The 16,712-nt window shown below is 30.0% G+C and overlaps 1 protein-coding gene across 4 annotated transcripts in view; it reads left to right on the top strand.

The window, feature by feature from the left end:
* Window positions 1-144: 144 nt before the first annotated feature.
* The window catches only part of LOC135831267 (facilitated trehalose transporter Tret1-like), a 28,590-nt gene continuing 12,022 nt past the window's right edge, over window positions 145-16,712 (top strand). The window contains exon 1 of one of the 4 annotated variants that reach the window (XM_065343629.1): window positions 145-902. In XM_065343629.1, the coding sequence (XP_065199701.1) occupies window positions 895-902 (8 nt within the window). In that variant the 5' untranslated portion in view covers window positions 145-894. Of the gene's footprint in view, window positions 903-3,561; window positions 3,706-3,963; window positions 4,522-5,571; window positions 5,891-16,712 lie in introns of those variants that run through there. The other 3 variants (XM_065343628.1, XM_065343630.1, XM_065343632.1) reach the window with 3 other exon arrangements.

Genomic DNA, 16,712 nt, shown 5'->3' with positions numbered 1-16,712 from the left:
TTTTCTTTTATTATTTCACTATTTATTTATTTATTTATTTTTTAAAGTGAAATCTCACTACGTCATTAATATTGCATTTTGCGATCGTTGTGAAAACTAAAGTTGAAAAAAAAATAAGAGCTGCTTTGCCAGGTTTATACCAATTTACCATTTTTGAATTCAACACACGTTAATTTTTTGGCTTATGAATGAGATATCTTCATTTTAACTTCTCTATCTAATGCTTTCATCCACATCTCGATGTTTGGTGCAACTGCGAAGACATTAAGATACCACTGATTTTTACAGGAACGTGTGTCCATAAATTATAGGTAGTAAATTTGGTCCTTCTTTTAAAAAAAAGGTAGCACTAAACCGGATAAAACTGACTTACGTGATAACATGATTTCGGGATAAATAAAAATAAAAATTAATGTGCAATTTTTGTCATTTTATTTTTGTCGACACTTCATTACTGGAAAATTAACAAAATTATTAATATGTATTAAAAAAAGGAGTACTATTTTTGAATCCAGTATGTTGTCAATTCATTGGCATCTAAATTAAATATTTGTATTTAAACTTAGATATTAATTCTTTCGGCATTTTGCCAATTCGTACTCGGTTGCATCTTAATGGGTTCATGTCGTTCGTTGGTGAAAAAAAAAAACAAAATATTGTTAGATCACGCACTTTTTGGTAATTTTATATTTTTGATAATTTTATCTCTTGGTGCAGAAAACGTGGAGCTGGAAATATTATGTTGTTCGCGTACAAACTTACCTTTCGATTTTCGATTGCTCTACATTTATTGTGCACAATAAATTCGAGTAAATTTCGCTGTCGTTATTTCGATTTTGAAAGACTAACCTAATTACTCTCAATTGAATGTTATCTCCGAGAAAAATTTGACCAATGATTAGGTATGTTCGTAGTAATTTAGTAATTGTTTCTAGTATTAAATTAGTTATACCTACTATTATGTTCTGAACTCATTATGATGATTATTTACTTGGATTGCGATGCACATGTGTTTGCATGTCTCCATGTGTACCCTTACCTAGTACCTATACGTGGTATACATACGTAAAACAAATCACATACTGTGGTTTTGTTCAGAATACGTGATGCTTGGATAAATTCTGAAAACAAAATTTTAAGAAACCTAATTGATTTCTGGAAACATGATATTTACCTGCAAAATTATGCATTAGTCCCTAATGAAAGAAAGATAAACACGCTAACTAATTAAAAATTAACTTCTGTGAAAAATATGGCCATTTTCATACAACTATCAATTACGAGTAATTTAATAGTCCAAAAAATCTAGTTTCCGTATTTATTTGTGGAATAAAAGCTATACTTAATTGACATATTGTGCATGACCACGCGTAGTGTATGAATTATTTCTCGAGACTTATGGTCAACTGATTCGCTAATTATTATTGCATATGAACTTAATCGCCATGAAATGTAATTGGCGGTAGGTATATATTACATACACGTAGATGACCAACGTGATCGAAGGTGAACATCAAACAAAAAAAGTTATAATTCTTTGACAGAGATGGCTTCATTGTATGCACTTTTCTATGAATAAGATGGTGTCTAATGGGTTTCAGTAGGCATCCACAAATGTAAATATTTACAATGTACGCATTACAACTGAAAAAATTTTATTAGTCATGTTTTCAACAAAATTTCAATCAACACTAAAAATTTCTCAACAAAAAAACGGTAGTTTTTGTGCAATCGTGTAAAATTATGCAAGAACAAAATAGTCTATTGAATAATGAAAATCTACATTATATTTTCACACCGAGTAACATGTGTAGTGCCCATAAATTCTAAACACTTCACAAACAATAGGTAAACTTGAATTTTTTCGCAGTTTTTTTTTTTTTTCTTATACAGATACCTACTTACTTAAAAAATATTCAAATGATTCCAGAAATCTGAAAATTGAATAGAAAAATACGCTAAAATCATAAACCAGAGTAGAATAAAAATATTTAATTGAAATTTATGCGTCCTTAATCAAATCTAGTAATAACCAAGGTTTTTCATGTTGGTTCGAATTACCTTTTATGTGTGTTTGAGATGCGGAGTACATCCATACAATAATTTTCTTCATTGATATACATAAGATACATCTTACGATGCGACTATGTTCATCTTACATCCTTTTTAAATCGCAACTGGTTTCCACATCATATGTACAATACATCAGAAAAGAATATTATGAAAATCGTGTGCATTATAATTATGCAAATCGACGTTGACTAGGGTTAGTATCGATCATTTATAATTTTGCAAATTTGTTGAATAATTCGAAAGCGAATTTGCATTTCAAGTAAAAGGGTTTGTAAAGTAAATATATTTCTTTAAAAAAGCATCTAATGACTTGGAAATATTTACACTTTACACATGAGAAAAAAAAACATCTGTGGACTATGCTTACCTATCTATTTTACAAAACCAGTTTACGAAGATATTATAAAAGCGGTCTTTTCTCGTGTCTGAAAGGGACCGAGTAAAAATTTGAAATCAGAAAGTAGGTACCCGATGATACCAACGTTAGAAACTTCGTGGAATTATTTTAGGAACTGATTGGAATCGACGCGACAGATGAATTAGAGAGAAGTGGACGAAAAAAAACAACCATTTGAAAACTAGTCTTTCCAATTTAGACATTTTTGCATTAATATAATAAAATTAAAAATTAGGCGAGAATAAATTTTCGCACCGATTATAATATGTCATGTTAGTGAAAAAAAAAACACGTCATACATAATTCTCCTTCGTACGTAATTTTGCTATCTTATCGCAAATATGATATTTTTCTTAAGACCCAACTTGAGATTTTCGAATGTTTGCATTAAATAGGCAATCAGTGCTCAGCAGGTAGCACGGAGTCTGTGACGTAATCGTGTATTTTGGCCAGAAAAACTACCGAGTTTTTTCCCCTAAATTAATATTCGAATTACCAAAGTTTTTGAATTTGATGATTCGAAAATCGAGAAACTACCTCTCGATTTGAAGAAAACGATTCAAATTTATGCATCGCATGTGCATAGTTATTTTGCGAACCAATTAAATTATTTCACGTGACTTGGGAAAAAGTTACGCGTGATTTTTCAAGTAGATAGGCATGTACCTACTCGTTTTGAAAAAGTAACTTATCTTGCCTACTGCTATTACCTACCTATCCATACGTATAGGTAACCGAACATTATTACGAAAATAAAAACCTTCTTGAATCGATGATATGTTTCTAATAATAAATCAATAATTACCTTCGAGAATAGTGACGAAAAATGGGAAAAAAATTGTTTGGTTGTTTGTGTTTAAGTTATTTATCTAGAATTACCTACAAAACTATTAATAACTATTATTATGCCTTTCCGCTCTGTTTAAATCCGCCAAAACCTGAATAAAAAATTGTAATTTCATTGAAAAAATTGCTCTTTTGACACGTTTAACACGAATATCCGAGTATAACATGTATTTATGCAAAAAATAATATTTCTGCGAGATATAGACGTTAAAATAAGACTGACGAATCGAATTGAAAAAAATCCAGTATCTTCAATTCCTTCGTGGAAGTATATTTGAAAATTCCCTATAAATTTTTTCTCTGTTAATTTTTGTGTGCAGTTTAGGCAAATATTAAATTACACTTTACAGTACCTACAACATGAGAGTAAAAGACAACAAAATTTATAGGTAAGTGATGAACTGATGAATTAATAGGTACGTCTACTCTACTTACACTTACTAGCAATTAATCGCGTAATTAGCTGGATCGTGTATTTGAATAATGCAAAAAATCAGATTACTAATTCAAATAAGGTTCATCGCGAAACGCCCATTCTATAATTTTTAAAAAGCATTTAAATCAATCCACCAGAGCAACTCACTTGAAGTGTTTCAATCAAACAATTATAAAGTACCTAATTAAAATTGGCCAGTTGTCGCGTACTCGGTACACTCACGTTGTAGCAGTGATTTAAATTGAATCCGTTCATACACTATACGTTAAACACATAAAGAAATATTAACCTGCAAAGTATATCAGAACTTGAAAATATGCATACTTTCGTGAACACCTTGTGCTTTTTTTTCGAGTAATTATTTTTCAGTTTGGAAATTATTCTTCAATCGTAGTATTCATATATTCGCGCAACATTCAACATTAAAATCGCTGATATCAACGTGTGAAGTGTTTTTAGCAGTATTATGAACGCGTGTACTTACACACGTAATTCATTATAGTAACTCACCTTATGGATTACACTTTTGGTTTTTTGCTTTGAAATTTCATTTTTTTTTTCAATAATTAAATTATCCTATAGTTTTTAATAATTTTTTATTAGTTGATTTTGTTTCTCGAATAGTGTTTAGTACAAGTGTAAATACCTAATTAATTAAATTCAAATTGTGCCGGTGACTTAAAATGATTGTTTAAAAAGTTGATTTCATACACTTTGTTCCTTTTTACACCTTGCTTCACATCTGTTGAAAAACAATAGTCATACAAAGGTAATTTTTTTCTTTTTTCTTTGTGCTTAGATACGAATAGGTATGAAACAGAATTCAATTTGATATTATGTTATTTTATCTTTTGCTCAAAGTTAAAATGTTTCTATCACTATTTTTTAATTTTTTCAAATACACACTATACCTACCTAAAACCTACACGCATCAATCATCTCCTTTTTGGTCATTTTAATTTTTTTTTTAATATAATAAGTAGATGCCTGTTTTTTTTTTAATTTTTGAAAATAAAAATATCAATAAAATTTCAAACACACGTACCTACAAACAAAAATGATGAAAATAAATTGAAAAGCAATTACAATCAGTCATCCTTTGAGGAACAACTAATTCTGAAAATATTGAAATTGTACTTGTTAGCAGTAAATTGTGTGCAGGTACTTCAACAATAATTAGAAAAATAGTAGTATTATTATAGATCCTTAATTACAATTTATGTATTTTGCAAACGTTCACTAATGCTACACATCTGAATTCTGAATATGAATGAGAGATGCAGCGTAATAAATCATTTACTTTCTATTGAGGCATCGAACTATGATCCAATTATTATTTACTTTTTGTCGTTTAGAAATCCATTTACATACGACATTGATTGATTTCGTACGGGTAATAATTCTTCTACTACATATATACTCGTTATGTATGCAGACCACTAGAGTTATTAAATAGTTCACCGTCGGTTGATTCTTCTAACACAGCACGTGCTTTATAAATACAGCTCAGATAAACACGTGAGTGACTGAGCGAAAACCAATAAAGCAGTTTGCAAACAGCAGCTACACCTACAGATTTTAAAAGGCTCGTATTTAAAGTTTACAACGATTTTAAAATTACACAATCTTTGCATAAAATAAATGAGAAAAAAAGTTCAAAAATATCTACACCAGAGAAATGCGAATTGTGGTAATTGGTCAATTTAAACTTCCCTCCACTCTCCAGCGACTATTCTCAAATGCGCAGTGGATTTTCGCATTGCTGATAAGAATTAGGAATTTTAGAAACCACCCCTTTCCTTTCGCTTTTTGTTTTATTCCTGTGTTACATTTTACCTTGGTGAAAGTGAAACGCGTTTCGGTTGAATTGCTGAAAAATGTCAAAGTTTTTATAAAAATGGGATTGTAACGTGATCATACGTAATGAACTGAATGAGTTCGGAGTGTTTGAAAGATCTGTGTACGAGAAATCCATTTTCTTGATGTCAAAAATGGCGAAGAAATTTTTATCAGTGTCATGATAACGTAGGCACTGAAAAACTCAAAACCCATAAACCGAACGTTGTTCGTGCTGAGAACAGTGAATTATTTTTTAATGTTTCGAGCTACTGAGTGCTGACAAATTGAAAACACATCAGGTAATTTTAATTGTGCATTAGGTATGTACTTGAAAACGTGTAAGCTATGAAATTTATTGATAATGGGTTAATTATATATGCAACTGAAGAATCTGAATCACCCTCGATTATCATGACCTTTTCGAAAGCAATGCATCGTAATGTACTAGACGTTTGCTCAATGCTCTCTGTCCATCATTAATACAAATAATACTTCAAAATTGTTTGAAAATTTCAGACAGCACGTCAGCAGTCAGCACCGCTGAATTTTTATATTATTGACATGACTGTTGATAGAGAGCTTGAGAGAGAATGGCTTGGCGAATGCAAATGCTCAGCTCCAGTCCGATCCTTCGTTCTAATTGATGTTGTTCTTCATTTTTCGTGTACTTACGAAAAGTTAGTTCAGTGTCCCACAGTATCACACTTTCTGTACATGATCATAAAAGTGTCACCCTACAATATGGATTCCACAACTCGTATTTTTTTTCAATAATTTTATACTTAGTATCATGATTTACTATACGATATTTGCATACCCTTTTTTCACCCATAAAATGTCATGCTGAAATGAATGTAACTCTTTATGTATAGTAATTCTTCGCAAACAGTAATATCGCGCATTACTTTACTTATTTTAAAATTGTGTACTTTATTATCTTTATTTGTTTGGTCTGGGTCCCAATGGGTTGTGTGTCAATTTACCAATCTTATCTAAAGCATATGTACCGTGCATTATTTACATGAAAACAATGCAAATCGTGCTAATATTAATATTACACTCGAGTACTAATAATTGGCCAGATTGCGTGCTTTTGAAGCGTAACACTGTTCAAGACTATGGTACAACAATTTGAAAAATTTGTACCCTGTATTTTCAACTATTAATTATGACTCGTATGAATTTTTCATTTCATCTAATCCTTAATCTATATGGTCTAAAAATTATGCCATTTTTTTTTATCGGTGTTAGATATAATGTGTAATACTTAGTGTAAGTAAGTAATATGCATCATGCAGCTAAAACTTGGATTTCATTTTTCAAAAAAAAAACCAACCTTGACCTCGAAATAATTTTACATCAATAACAAAAAATTCCGATGAATAAAACAAAGAATATTAACCTAATTGTAGCCCTGATTACGATAGTCAATCTCGATTCTTTTGTATGGGTCTCGAAAAGGTTGTACGTAGTAAATGAAACGGAAAGGTACGGAAATACGTCATGAAATACTTCAATTGCAATCAAATCAACAAAACGAGGAACTGCAAAATTACGAATATAATTCCTGTCGAAGAATTTGCTAATTGAAATGTACCATAACCCTACGAAAACATACGCGAAATTTTATAAGTCGTATTTGTAATCGAGTTGAATAGTGTATTCGCTTATTTGAAAAATTAAAATCGAAAGGTTGATTTCATTTTTGGAACACCGTTTACGAAGTACGAGTAATTAAGATGAAAACACTGCTGGTGATATAAAATGCCATCAGTATGAATCAGTTGAGTGTAACATTACGTTATACGGTTGTAACATCTAAATGTATAATTAGGACGTTTAAAGTTCAAGTACCTATCAATAAAAATTTTAAAAAAAACAAATAAATAAAAAAAGTTTACTCGTCGATCGATCTCTGAGAATTTAAGAGATTTTTTTTCGAAGAACTTGGCGATTTTTTTTGGAAAGTATTACGCGCCTGTAGGTTTTTTGGAATAGGACAGGTTTTTTCTGCCAGTCATGGGGTGATTAATAATGGTTTTTCGTTTTTTCTAGAATCTCCCACAGATTTCTGAATCCATCTAAATATTTTCCGGGAAAAATTTCGAATTTGAACCAATTTTGAAAATTTCTCTCAAAACTGATTAGAAGGATCGAACCGAGTTGAATCTGTGATGAATTTCGTGTTGGTTCTTTTTATGGAAATATTTTTCCAAAACTGGAAAGAATGGCTGGAAAGTGCCACAGATTGATTCGGGAAGTTGAAATTGAATTATGAACCAAATTTCAACTTTCTACTTCGATTTTGTCAAATAGTACTGTATCGTCTGCAGCAAAAGTATACATATACTTAATCAGATTCCAGGGAATATAAAAAACCAGCCAACTCAAAAAAAATTCAAAAATGCCCTCAACGAATGGCTGATAACTAGGGCTATTTATACCCTGAAAGAATATCTCAGCTCGCCTGATGTAAAATGAAATCTGTATTCTAAAAGTACCTATTTTTTTTTTTTTTAAATTACCTATGAGTATGTATGTATCTCAAATAAATGAATTGAAATTCAAATAGAAAATACGAGCGTGCTCCAAATTAATTTTTTTTTGTGGTGTATTTTTGGGCAGGGATGGAAAGCTGAAAAATGAAACTTTTGGCTTTAGCTTTTAGCTTCCAAAAATCCCAAACTTCCTCAGCTTTTAGCTTTTCAAATTTTTTTAATGAGGTGAATAGAAATAAAAATGTAAATTGGAAACTCTTATTCACAACGGAAAAAAAACACGAGAAAAGAAAAGAGAACTGAAACTAGAGAAAAGTAAAATGTCAAAACTGAAAATCAAAAAAGAACTCAAGCAGAAACTCACTGAACCAAATGAATTTTTAAAAAAAGCTGAAAGGAAGCTGAATAAATGAAGCTTTTGGCTACAGCTTTTAGCTTTCAAAAATCCCAAACTTCCTCAGCTTTCAGCTTTCAGCTAGCAGCTAGCTTTCCATCCCTGTTTTTGGGTGCTGTTTGATTTTTTTGTTCGGTTTAAAAATTTTTTGTCAAAAGGGGGGGGGGGTGAGTATTGATTATGGTTCAAAGTAATCAAAGTTCAAACTTTAACCCCTCTGGTGAAATTTTTAGATCGCTACTTGAGCTTTGACCCTTTCTGATTGGGTCAAAATTGCAAATTTTATTAAAAATTCTCATCGTTGACAATTTTTATCCGAATTTTTCCAAATTTGTAGAAATGCTAAACAGTACCATAAAGGCTTGGTGGAATTTTTTTCAAACGTGACTTCGTAGCAAAAATGCAAAATATGGAACTTTTTTCAGATTTGCAATATGGTCGCCAAAAATGTTCAATTATGAAACCTGATTAATACATCTTTAACCCGAATATGGATCAAATTCGTCAACTTTTTTCTTGTTTAGTAATTCAGGAGCTCGTAGTCGGTTATTTTTCAAGCAACCCAAATTACTAAAGTTACTATAGTAACTTATTACTTTTTCAAAATCGTGAAGTTACTTTTGAAACTAATTTTAAAGGGGTTAATTTTTTTTTTAAACGATGTCCCAATTTTTTGAAGAAAAAATGTGAATAATATCAACTAGTGAATAATTCACAAAAGTATATTGTTATACTTTTTCATTTTTTTTCAACGAGTACAAAAGCCTGCCTTTATATGACACTGCCCAATAAGTTTGCTTTTTTGATAGCAAAAAATTTCGTCTTTTGTCAATATTGCTAAAAAATACCGTTTCTTGTCAAAAATTACTAAAAATTGTCACATTTTTGATTTTTGCAAAAAAATGAAATCCAAAAAGTCTCACCTCAATATGACCAAAAATTTCTAAAAAGAAATAATTTGATTTTTGGTATTGACAGAAATTTTTCCTTTTTTGCTAAGAATTGTTTGAAAGTTTCGTTTTTTTTTATCAAAAGTTACCTCAAAGAACTCCGCCTTCTGTAACGATCGTCCAAATCTCGCTTTATTCTGTCAAAATTGCCAAAAGTTATCTCGCTGTATGCCAGAAATTGTTTAAAATTCTTACTTTTTTGCCAAAAATTGTCAAAAAATCCTGCTTTTATGCCAAAAAGTTTTAAAATAGTCTCACCTGACTCACTTTTTGTCAAAAATTTCTGAAAAATTCTTATTTTTTGCTACAGCTAATTTTGTCGACGTTTTGATTTATTTTCATTATTAAAGTTTAATTGAAATGCTTTGTTCGGTGATGTCAAAAAAAATAACACATGAGTACATAAACTGAAATATTCTGATTTTTTGAAATATTTTGCTCGCATTTTGTAACTTTTTTGGATACCTACTGCAGTTAGTTATTCTTGGAAAGAATTGAGTAAAAACCGTAATCACTTCTATAAAAAAAAAAAAAAAAAAAAAAAATGAAACGCATCATTTTTTTTAGAAAGAATTGAGTAGGTACGAACCATAATCATTTCTATTTTTAAAAAAATGAATCACATCATTTTTTGAAGAATCATTTCATTTTTGCATTTTTTTTTACCACTCTAGTAGATATTTTAAAATAGTTATTTGGTGAATTAGATCATGAAGGAAATTTCATGAAGTGGAAATCTCATTTTTCGACGTTATAAGGCGCGAAAGTAATGCGTAAAAAAATTGTCTGTTCTCTATTTTTTTGTTTTTTGAATTTAGGCCTATCTTAGGAATATTTCCTGAATGTAATTTGGTCCTAGATTTTGGTTTCGGAGATACATATTCCCAGAACCATGTTTTTTTCCTATCCAACTTCCCTTTAATTTATCTGCCCCCCTCCCCAAAAAAAGAATCCCTAGCTGGGTATTTAGAACACATTCTTGCAGTTACTCACACTCTGTAGCTTGTAATCCTTCCTTAGTTAGCTGACAGTTTTGCTTGTTTTTGCCAAAGTAATACAGATTTTCTCCAATTTCAAAAGTGCCTCTACCTAATTTTATAAAATGAAAGATTTCTCGCTTCATCCTTTACAATGGTATTTTTATTTCATGTTTAGCTATTTCAAAATGAGTAGGAAACTTATTCAATTCCAAAAAACAACGCATTTGTTAAATTTATGTTCGAAGTTAATGAAGCAATGCTTGAAATTACATTGAATTAAATTGATAGGTATCAAATAAACGCGCGAGCGAATTAAAAACTTATTTCGTGATAAAATCCCATTACAAATTGATTCCTTTAATAAGGAAATATTCATTAACACCGAGTAACGTTGTCAATAATTTTACCAATTCACGAGCCACCTTTAAAATAAACTCGTACCTACTACCTACGTACAAACGAGATACCTACTCGAGTAAATATACCCTAAATTTCGTAAAAATTTTCAGAAGAAAAAGTTCGAAAATCCCATCAACAATACTGCATATCTTAAGTTCATAATACTTATTTATTACTTAACAACCTATTAATACAACTTACAAAGCCATCAGCAGTCAGCACTATAAGCTAACGTGCGTGCATAATTTTAAAGCATACAAAATGAAACAATTTGAAACAACGTAGCTAAGTTTTAAAAAGGAAGAAGAAAAAAAAATGTTAATCAGAAAAACATTCAAGTTTTTTGGATTCATTACAATGGATGGTTTATTAACCAAAGGTGAAAATTTATTGCAAAAACGTGCGAACGCGTTTTGAAACAATGTGGTGAAAAAAAGTAGGCGTTCGACAGTTTCTCATTTCTTCGAATAAATATACCTACCTAGTATACCTCTAAACCTATACATTTGAACGTTTGAATTGAATTTGAATATTCATTTGTGTCTTGAAGTGTGTTTATTGTCGCCATGTGCTATAGTCTTGGTATTTTTTTTTCGCTGCTTTGTTTCTCCAAGTATGAAAAAAATTGTACCGAATACAATGATCGTTCTATTATTATATACGTATACGTTGCAGTAAGGCTTTATTTGGCGTTATTTTTACACGTAGGTACCTATTCTTTTCTTTAACCTACAATTTTGCTTATCATAGCGATGAATTCATCGATAAATTATAAAATTTAGACAAAACTCGGTTGAGGTATGTAATTAGTGGAATTTCGGTTATGAAGTTTCTGCTTCTTCTTCTTCTTCTTTTTTTATCGTTTATGGGTACCTACTACCTAGTACCCTCGTACGTGACTCAGTGCACTGCTTGAATCCGATTATGCTTACGTCTTTTAGTAGCATGGAATGGACATAGTAAACATAATTTACATACACGTTTTTATCATTTTCAATGCAAATTAAAAGGGTTTTCCAAACTTTCTCGTATTAAGAACTCATTGTAAAAATAGAATAGGTACCTCTTAGAAAAATTGAGGAATTTAATTTACCTACCTACGTACGTCCTTTGGCTAAATTATGACGTATACGTCAGCAGTAGTGGTCTGATGGTCTGATGATGGGCTGTACTCGTAGAAAAGTACCTATTCGTCGAAATACTTATCCAGATAACTGAGATATTTTCAGGTGGTACTCATGTGTTGAACAATCGACAGTTATGATATATTGACGTATATCTGTTACTTATCAATTATCATTTTATCAGCTCAGATATCTTAATAATGGATATTATTAGAAACCGTATGACTACAGAGTATCATAAAATTACGCAATTAATAAAAAATTACAATTAACATTTAGGTTATGCATACTATGTCTATGCATAGTCTATTCATAGTCTATTCTCTTCCAATTGGTCTACACTAAAGGTATACACTTGACATTTTTAGATAGGCCTTAATAAAGAAAATTGCTCAGTTGTAATTACTCGTAGGCCATCAACTTGCCAAAAAAAATTATACAACCATAGTTCATATTGGTAATTGAACTACAAAAACTGTACTCTAGTTACACGTCGTGGCAATTGTTCTCGATAAAACATCTATCAATTCTCGTTGATGTGATTCGTACTACATATATAATAATAATTATATGTAGGCTACAACATGGAGTGTTCAACTTTCTCATCGAGTACTTTTTTTTTATATAAAATAAATACAAATTTATTTTTAACGCGGAAATGAGACGAATTTCTTTTCTAATGGGATACCATAATATGAACATATTGAACGCGGAAAATTTTCGGAAGAAAAAAGAGGGTTTATAGTCGGAAGGTTACTTGTAATGATTTTGCGTTTTAATAATTTGGTGGCCTTGATGACTCAATGAATTGAAAAATGTAAATGAATATAGGTTATCGAATAACTTTGTGATTTTTTACCGAGCCTATTTTCTTATTTGGTTTGGAAAATAGCTGGTGTTGAAAAACTTAGAGTCGCAGTTCTTTAGTTTTGATTTTTTGAATTTTCGATGTGAAATTTATTTATACGTTTCGGAAAGAGAGAGGAATTTAAATATAGGGAACATTCAATCAAAAGATCGAAAAAATTACTCTCCTCTTTTAAAAAACGAACATTTCTTATTTGTTTAAGTAATTATGCGCCCAGAAATGTTTAAAAATTCACTCATAAGTTTTAATTTCTTGGATTTTTGATTTAAAAAAAGGTGTGTACCTGAATGTATTTTTCGTTTCAGCATCTATAAAAAAGATCAAGTGTATTTTGGTGGAGGGGAAGGATATCATTCGTGAATTCAAACAAATTATCTCAAAAAATATCCATTAGGGTTGTCTGCAATTGAAGGAGGGTCAAACTACCGCTGGAAGATTTTGAGATTATTATTGAATATCTTTTAAAAATTCACTAAAAATTGATACTTACTTATTTTTTAAATAATTTTTTTCCTCTGAAATATTTTAAAAAAATAATATTTATTGTGACAGATTATTGATTTTTTTTACGAATCCTCAAAAAAAATGATATTGCCTTAGATAATCTTGTAATGTTTGTAATTTTTCTTCGAAGATTTGCAAAATTTTATTCAAAAAGATTCTCATAGAGATGAAAAATTGCTAATATCTCTAGAAATTTCTGTTAAATATTTATTTTTGCAGTTTTTCATCACCTGATTCCGTTTTTTTCTCAAATTTTACATTATTTTTGATCATTTCCATTCCAATTCAACATTTTTCTTCAAACTTTGAATATTTTTACAAAATTTTTACATTTTCCTACCAATTTTTTCCTTATTTATTACTTTTTTAAAAAAATTTTCTAGAGTGCCTAATTTAAGCAATTTGACAAAACTTCATCAATTTTTACCATTTTCTGTCATTTTTTCTAAATTTTAACAATAATTTTAAACTTGTATTTTGTGGACTTTTTTTGCAGTTTTCACATTATTTGAAAAAACTATAAACTTTTGCAGATTCTGAGATTCTGGAACAATCCCACTGAATTCATTATCCCTGATAACTGTTGTCTGCTGTCATCATTCCGAATAATCATTTCCAAGAATAACTTTTTCTCGAAATTTTTTTGAATTATCCCTGAAAGCTTAATTTTTCTTGCAATTTTACTTTGATATTGGTAACAAAACATGAGTTTTAAACAACTTTGACAAAAAGTGGGTCTTCCCTGCAATTTTGATAAAGAAGTAGGGCTAAGATTTTTTTGCAATTTTGGGAAACAAAAAATAATAATTTCAGGCATACCTATTGTGACAAGAAAAAAACATGTCTTTTCAAAATTTTAACGATGTAGAATTTTTTGAATTTTGGCACAAAAAAGGAAGCTTTTTTGGTATGTAATACAGATAAAAGAATTAATCTTCGTGCAATTTTAACAAAAACAGCAGATTTTCATGCGATAATTTATTCTGGAAACTTTAATCAAGAAAAGGGTTTTTTTGCAAGTTTTTCAAAAAAAAAATTTTTGGGAGTTTTGATTTTAAAAAACCAGCTCTTTGGCAATTTTGAAAAAACGTGGGTCTTTTTTACACTTTTTACAAAATTGTCGGATTTTTCGCAATTTTGGCAAAAATGGGGATTTTTTGATAAAGATAGAAAACTGATTTTGTCCCATTTTGACAAAAAAGCAAAATTTTTTGGAAATTTTGACCTAAAAAAGAAGGGTTTCTTCGATTTTTGCAAAAAAAAAAGATTTGGCAATTTTGATAAAAAAGAAAAAGTCATTTTGATGATTTTTACAACAAACAGATTTTTCTTGGCAATAATTTTGATTAAAGAAAGCAAGATTTTTTTGCAATTTTAGCAATGAAATGTTCATTTTTGTACATCGGGAGAAATACGCTGGATTTGGGGAAGTGATCATTCTAAAATAGTGGTTTTTTGTATTTCTTCTTCATTTTCTGCTATTTTTGTACAAATTTTTTGTAATTTCGTGTAATTTGTTTATATTTGTCGCATTTTTTGTAATATTGCATGTAAAATTTACGTACTCAGTTTTTCAATTTTTATATCGTTTTCAACCATTTTTTTTTGCTGCAGATACGACAATTTTTCTCAAATTCGTCATTTTCACATTTTTTTTTCTATTCAATTTTTGCTCATTTTCTAGCACTTTCTTGCAAATTTGTCGATATTTCCGGAATTTTTTCAATAATTTGGTCTGCACTGCATTCATCAGGGGTTTAAAAATTGTTTCACTAAAGAGCATACCTAGTCTCTTTCTGGAGACTCCTTTTCCAGACCATCGATGGACTAGAAAAAAACAATTCATGCTTCCAATGTTGGCAAAATTCGTTTTCAAACAAAACAGGAAAACTTGACCTTTAATTGGAAAATTATTGAAAGAGGAAAAACACATCTAATGAGTTTGAAAAATTGAGTGAAATATTATTTCAAGTAGAAAATGCGTACAGTTCATATTTTTTGTTGAAAAATGAAGGTTGACAGTGGTAAATGATGAAAAAAAATCGACCGATTTTGCTAACATGTTTATTGTCAGAAAAATGAGAGTTTAAACTCACTAAAATTATCCAAAAATTGCATGATGTGAAAAAATTGAATAATTACTTTATCCCAGAAACCCATTTCTGGTCAAATTTGAACAATCCCGTTCATAAGCCCAATTTAAACATGAATTAGATAAAAGTATTTTTTGGTTCAAGGGCCCAAATTTTCCAAAAAAAACGTAAAATGTTGAAAAATTCAAAAATGGGTTTCAAAATACGTTGTTGGTTGCAATATTAACTAGAAAAGGGATTCGTAAAATTGTAGCTGCCGGATTACAATTATTTTTGGATTTGAGGAGCAATATTCCAAAATGTCTTTAGTCCATTTTTTTTTAATTTCGTTTTTTTTTTAAATTGTTCCAAAACACATTTTGTCCATTTTTATTGATTTTTTTTTTTTTTAGCGATATCTAGCTACACCCTACGTCATAAATCCACCCAAAGAAACTTTTAAACCCGCCTAAACAGCCAATTTACCAGATTAAAAATGAAAATTTTAAAAATGGATGTTTTTCATTACCTAATGTCGAAATGGATCTTCAAAACGCGTTTTCAATTTCAGTACGTCCCAGAAGAAAAAAATCGAAAAATTATATTGCCTAATCGTATACTTACCTTTTGTTCAAAATTATAGGATTTAAAAAAAATTGGCCCTCGAAAAAATTTTTTTTGCTCTTTGTCGAAAGAGACCCTCAAAATGCTGTGATAGTTGGAATGAGTACTTGAAAAATGATTCCCAATCCCAAAAGTTATCGCTATCTATTCACACATTTCGAGAAAATTTCAGGTAATTTTTTTGAAAAAATTTGAGCCGAATCCATCTTTTTTCTCTCATTTTAAAATGGGTACTCACAACTGGTCGATAGTTGGATTAGAGAAATACAACTAGGAAGGAACAGTCTTAGAATTGTGATTGCCCAATTACACTTTTTGAGATTTTGAGGAAGTTTTTTTTTTGAAAAAATTGGACCCCAAAAAATGCCATTATTTCTGTAGGTACATGAATTTTTCATTTGGCCGACTGACTTTTTTTTTGGAAAGCTACCCTTCTAGTAAAAAATCTGTGATTGAGTGTATGGGTGATCGAGGGTTCCCTTGAAAGAATTGTAGTTTCTGTTTAGCTACGTAAAATATGAAGAGGGACGTACAAAATTGTTTTTTTTTTTCACTTTTTGAATATTGCATTGTTTTTGAGATATTTTCAGCGAAAGTTGAAAAGTCCCACACGATTTTTTTGTTATGTGATATGAAATCAAAGAATGACTCACTCATATAACTTTGCATCTAGAAGTTCATATTATTTTCTACTGTTTCGCTGTAAAA

This window comes from Planococcus citri, chromosome 1, assembly GCF_950023065.1.
Source record: "Planococcus citri chromosome 1, ihPlaCitr1.1, whole genome shotgun sequence".
Taxonomy (NCBI): domain Eukaryota; kingdom Metazoa; phylum Arthropoda; class Insecta; order Hemiptera; family Pseudococcidae; genus Planococcus; species Planococcus citri.
The sequence above is the reverse complement of the archived record's forward strand: the minus strand, read 5'-3'. Positions and strand labels throughout refer to the sequence as shown.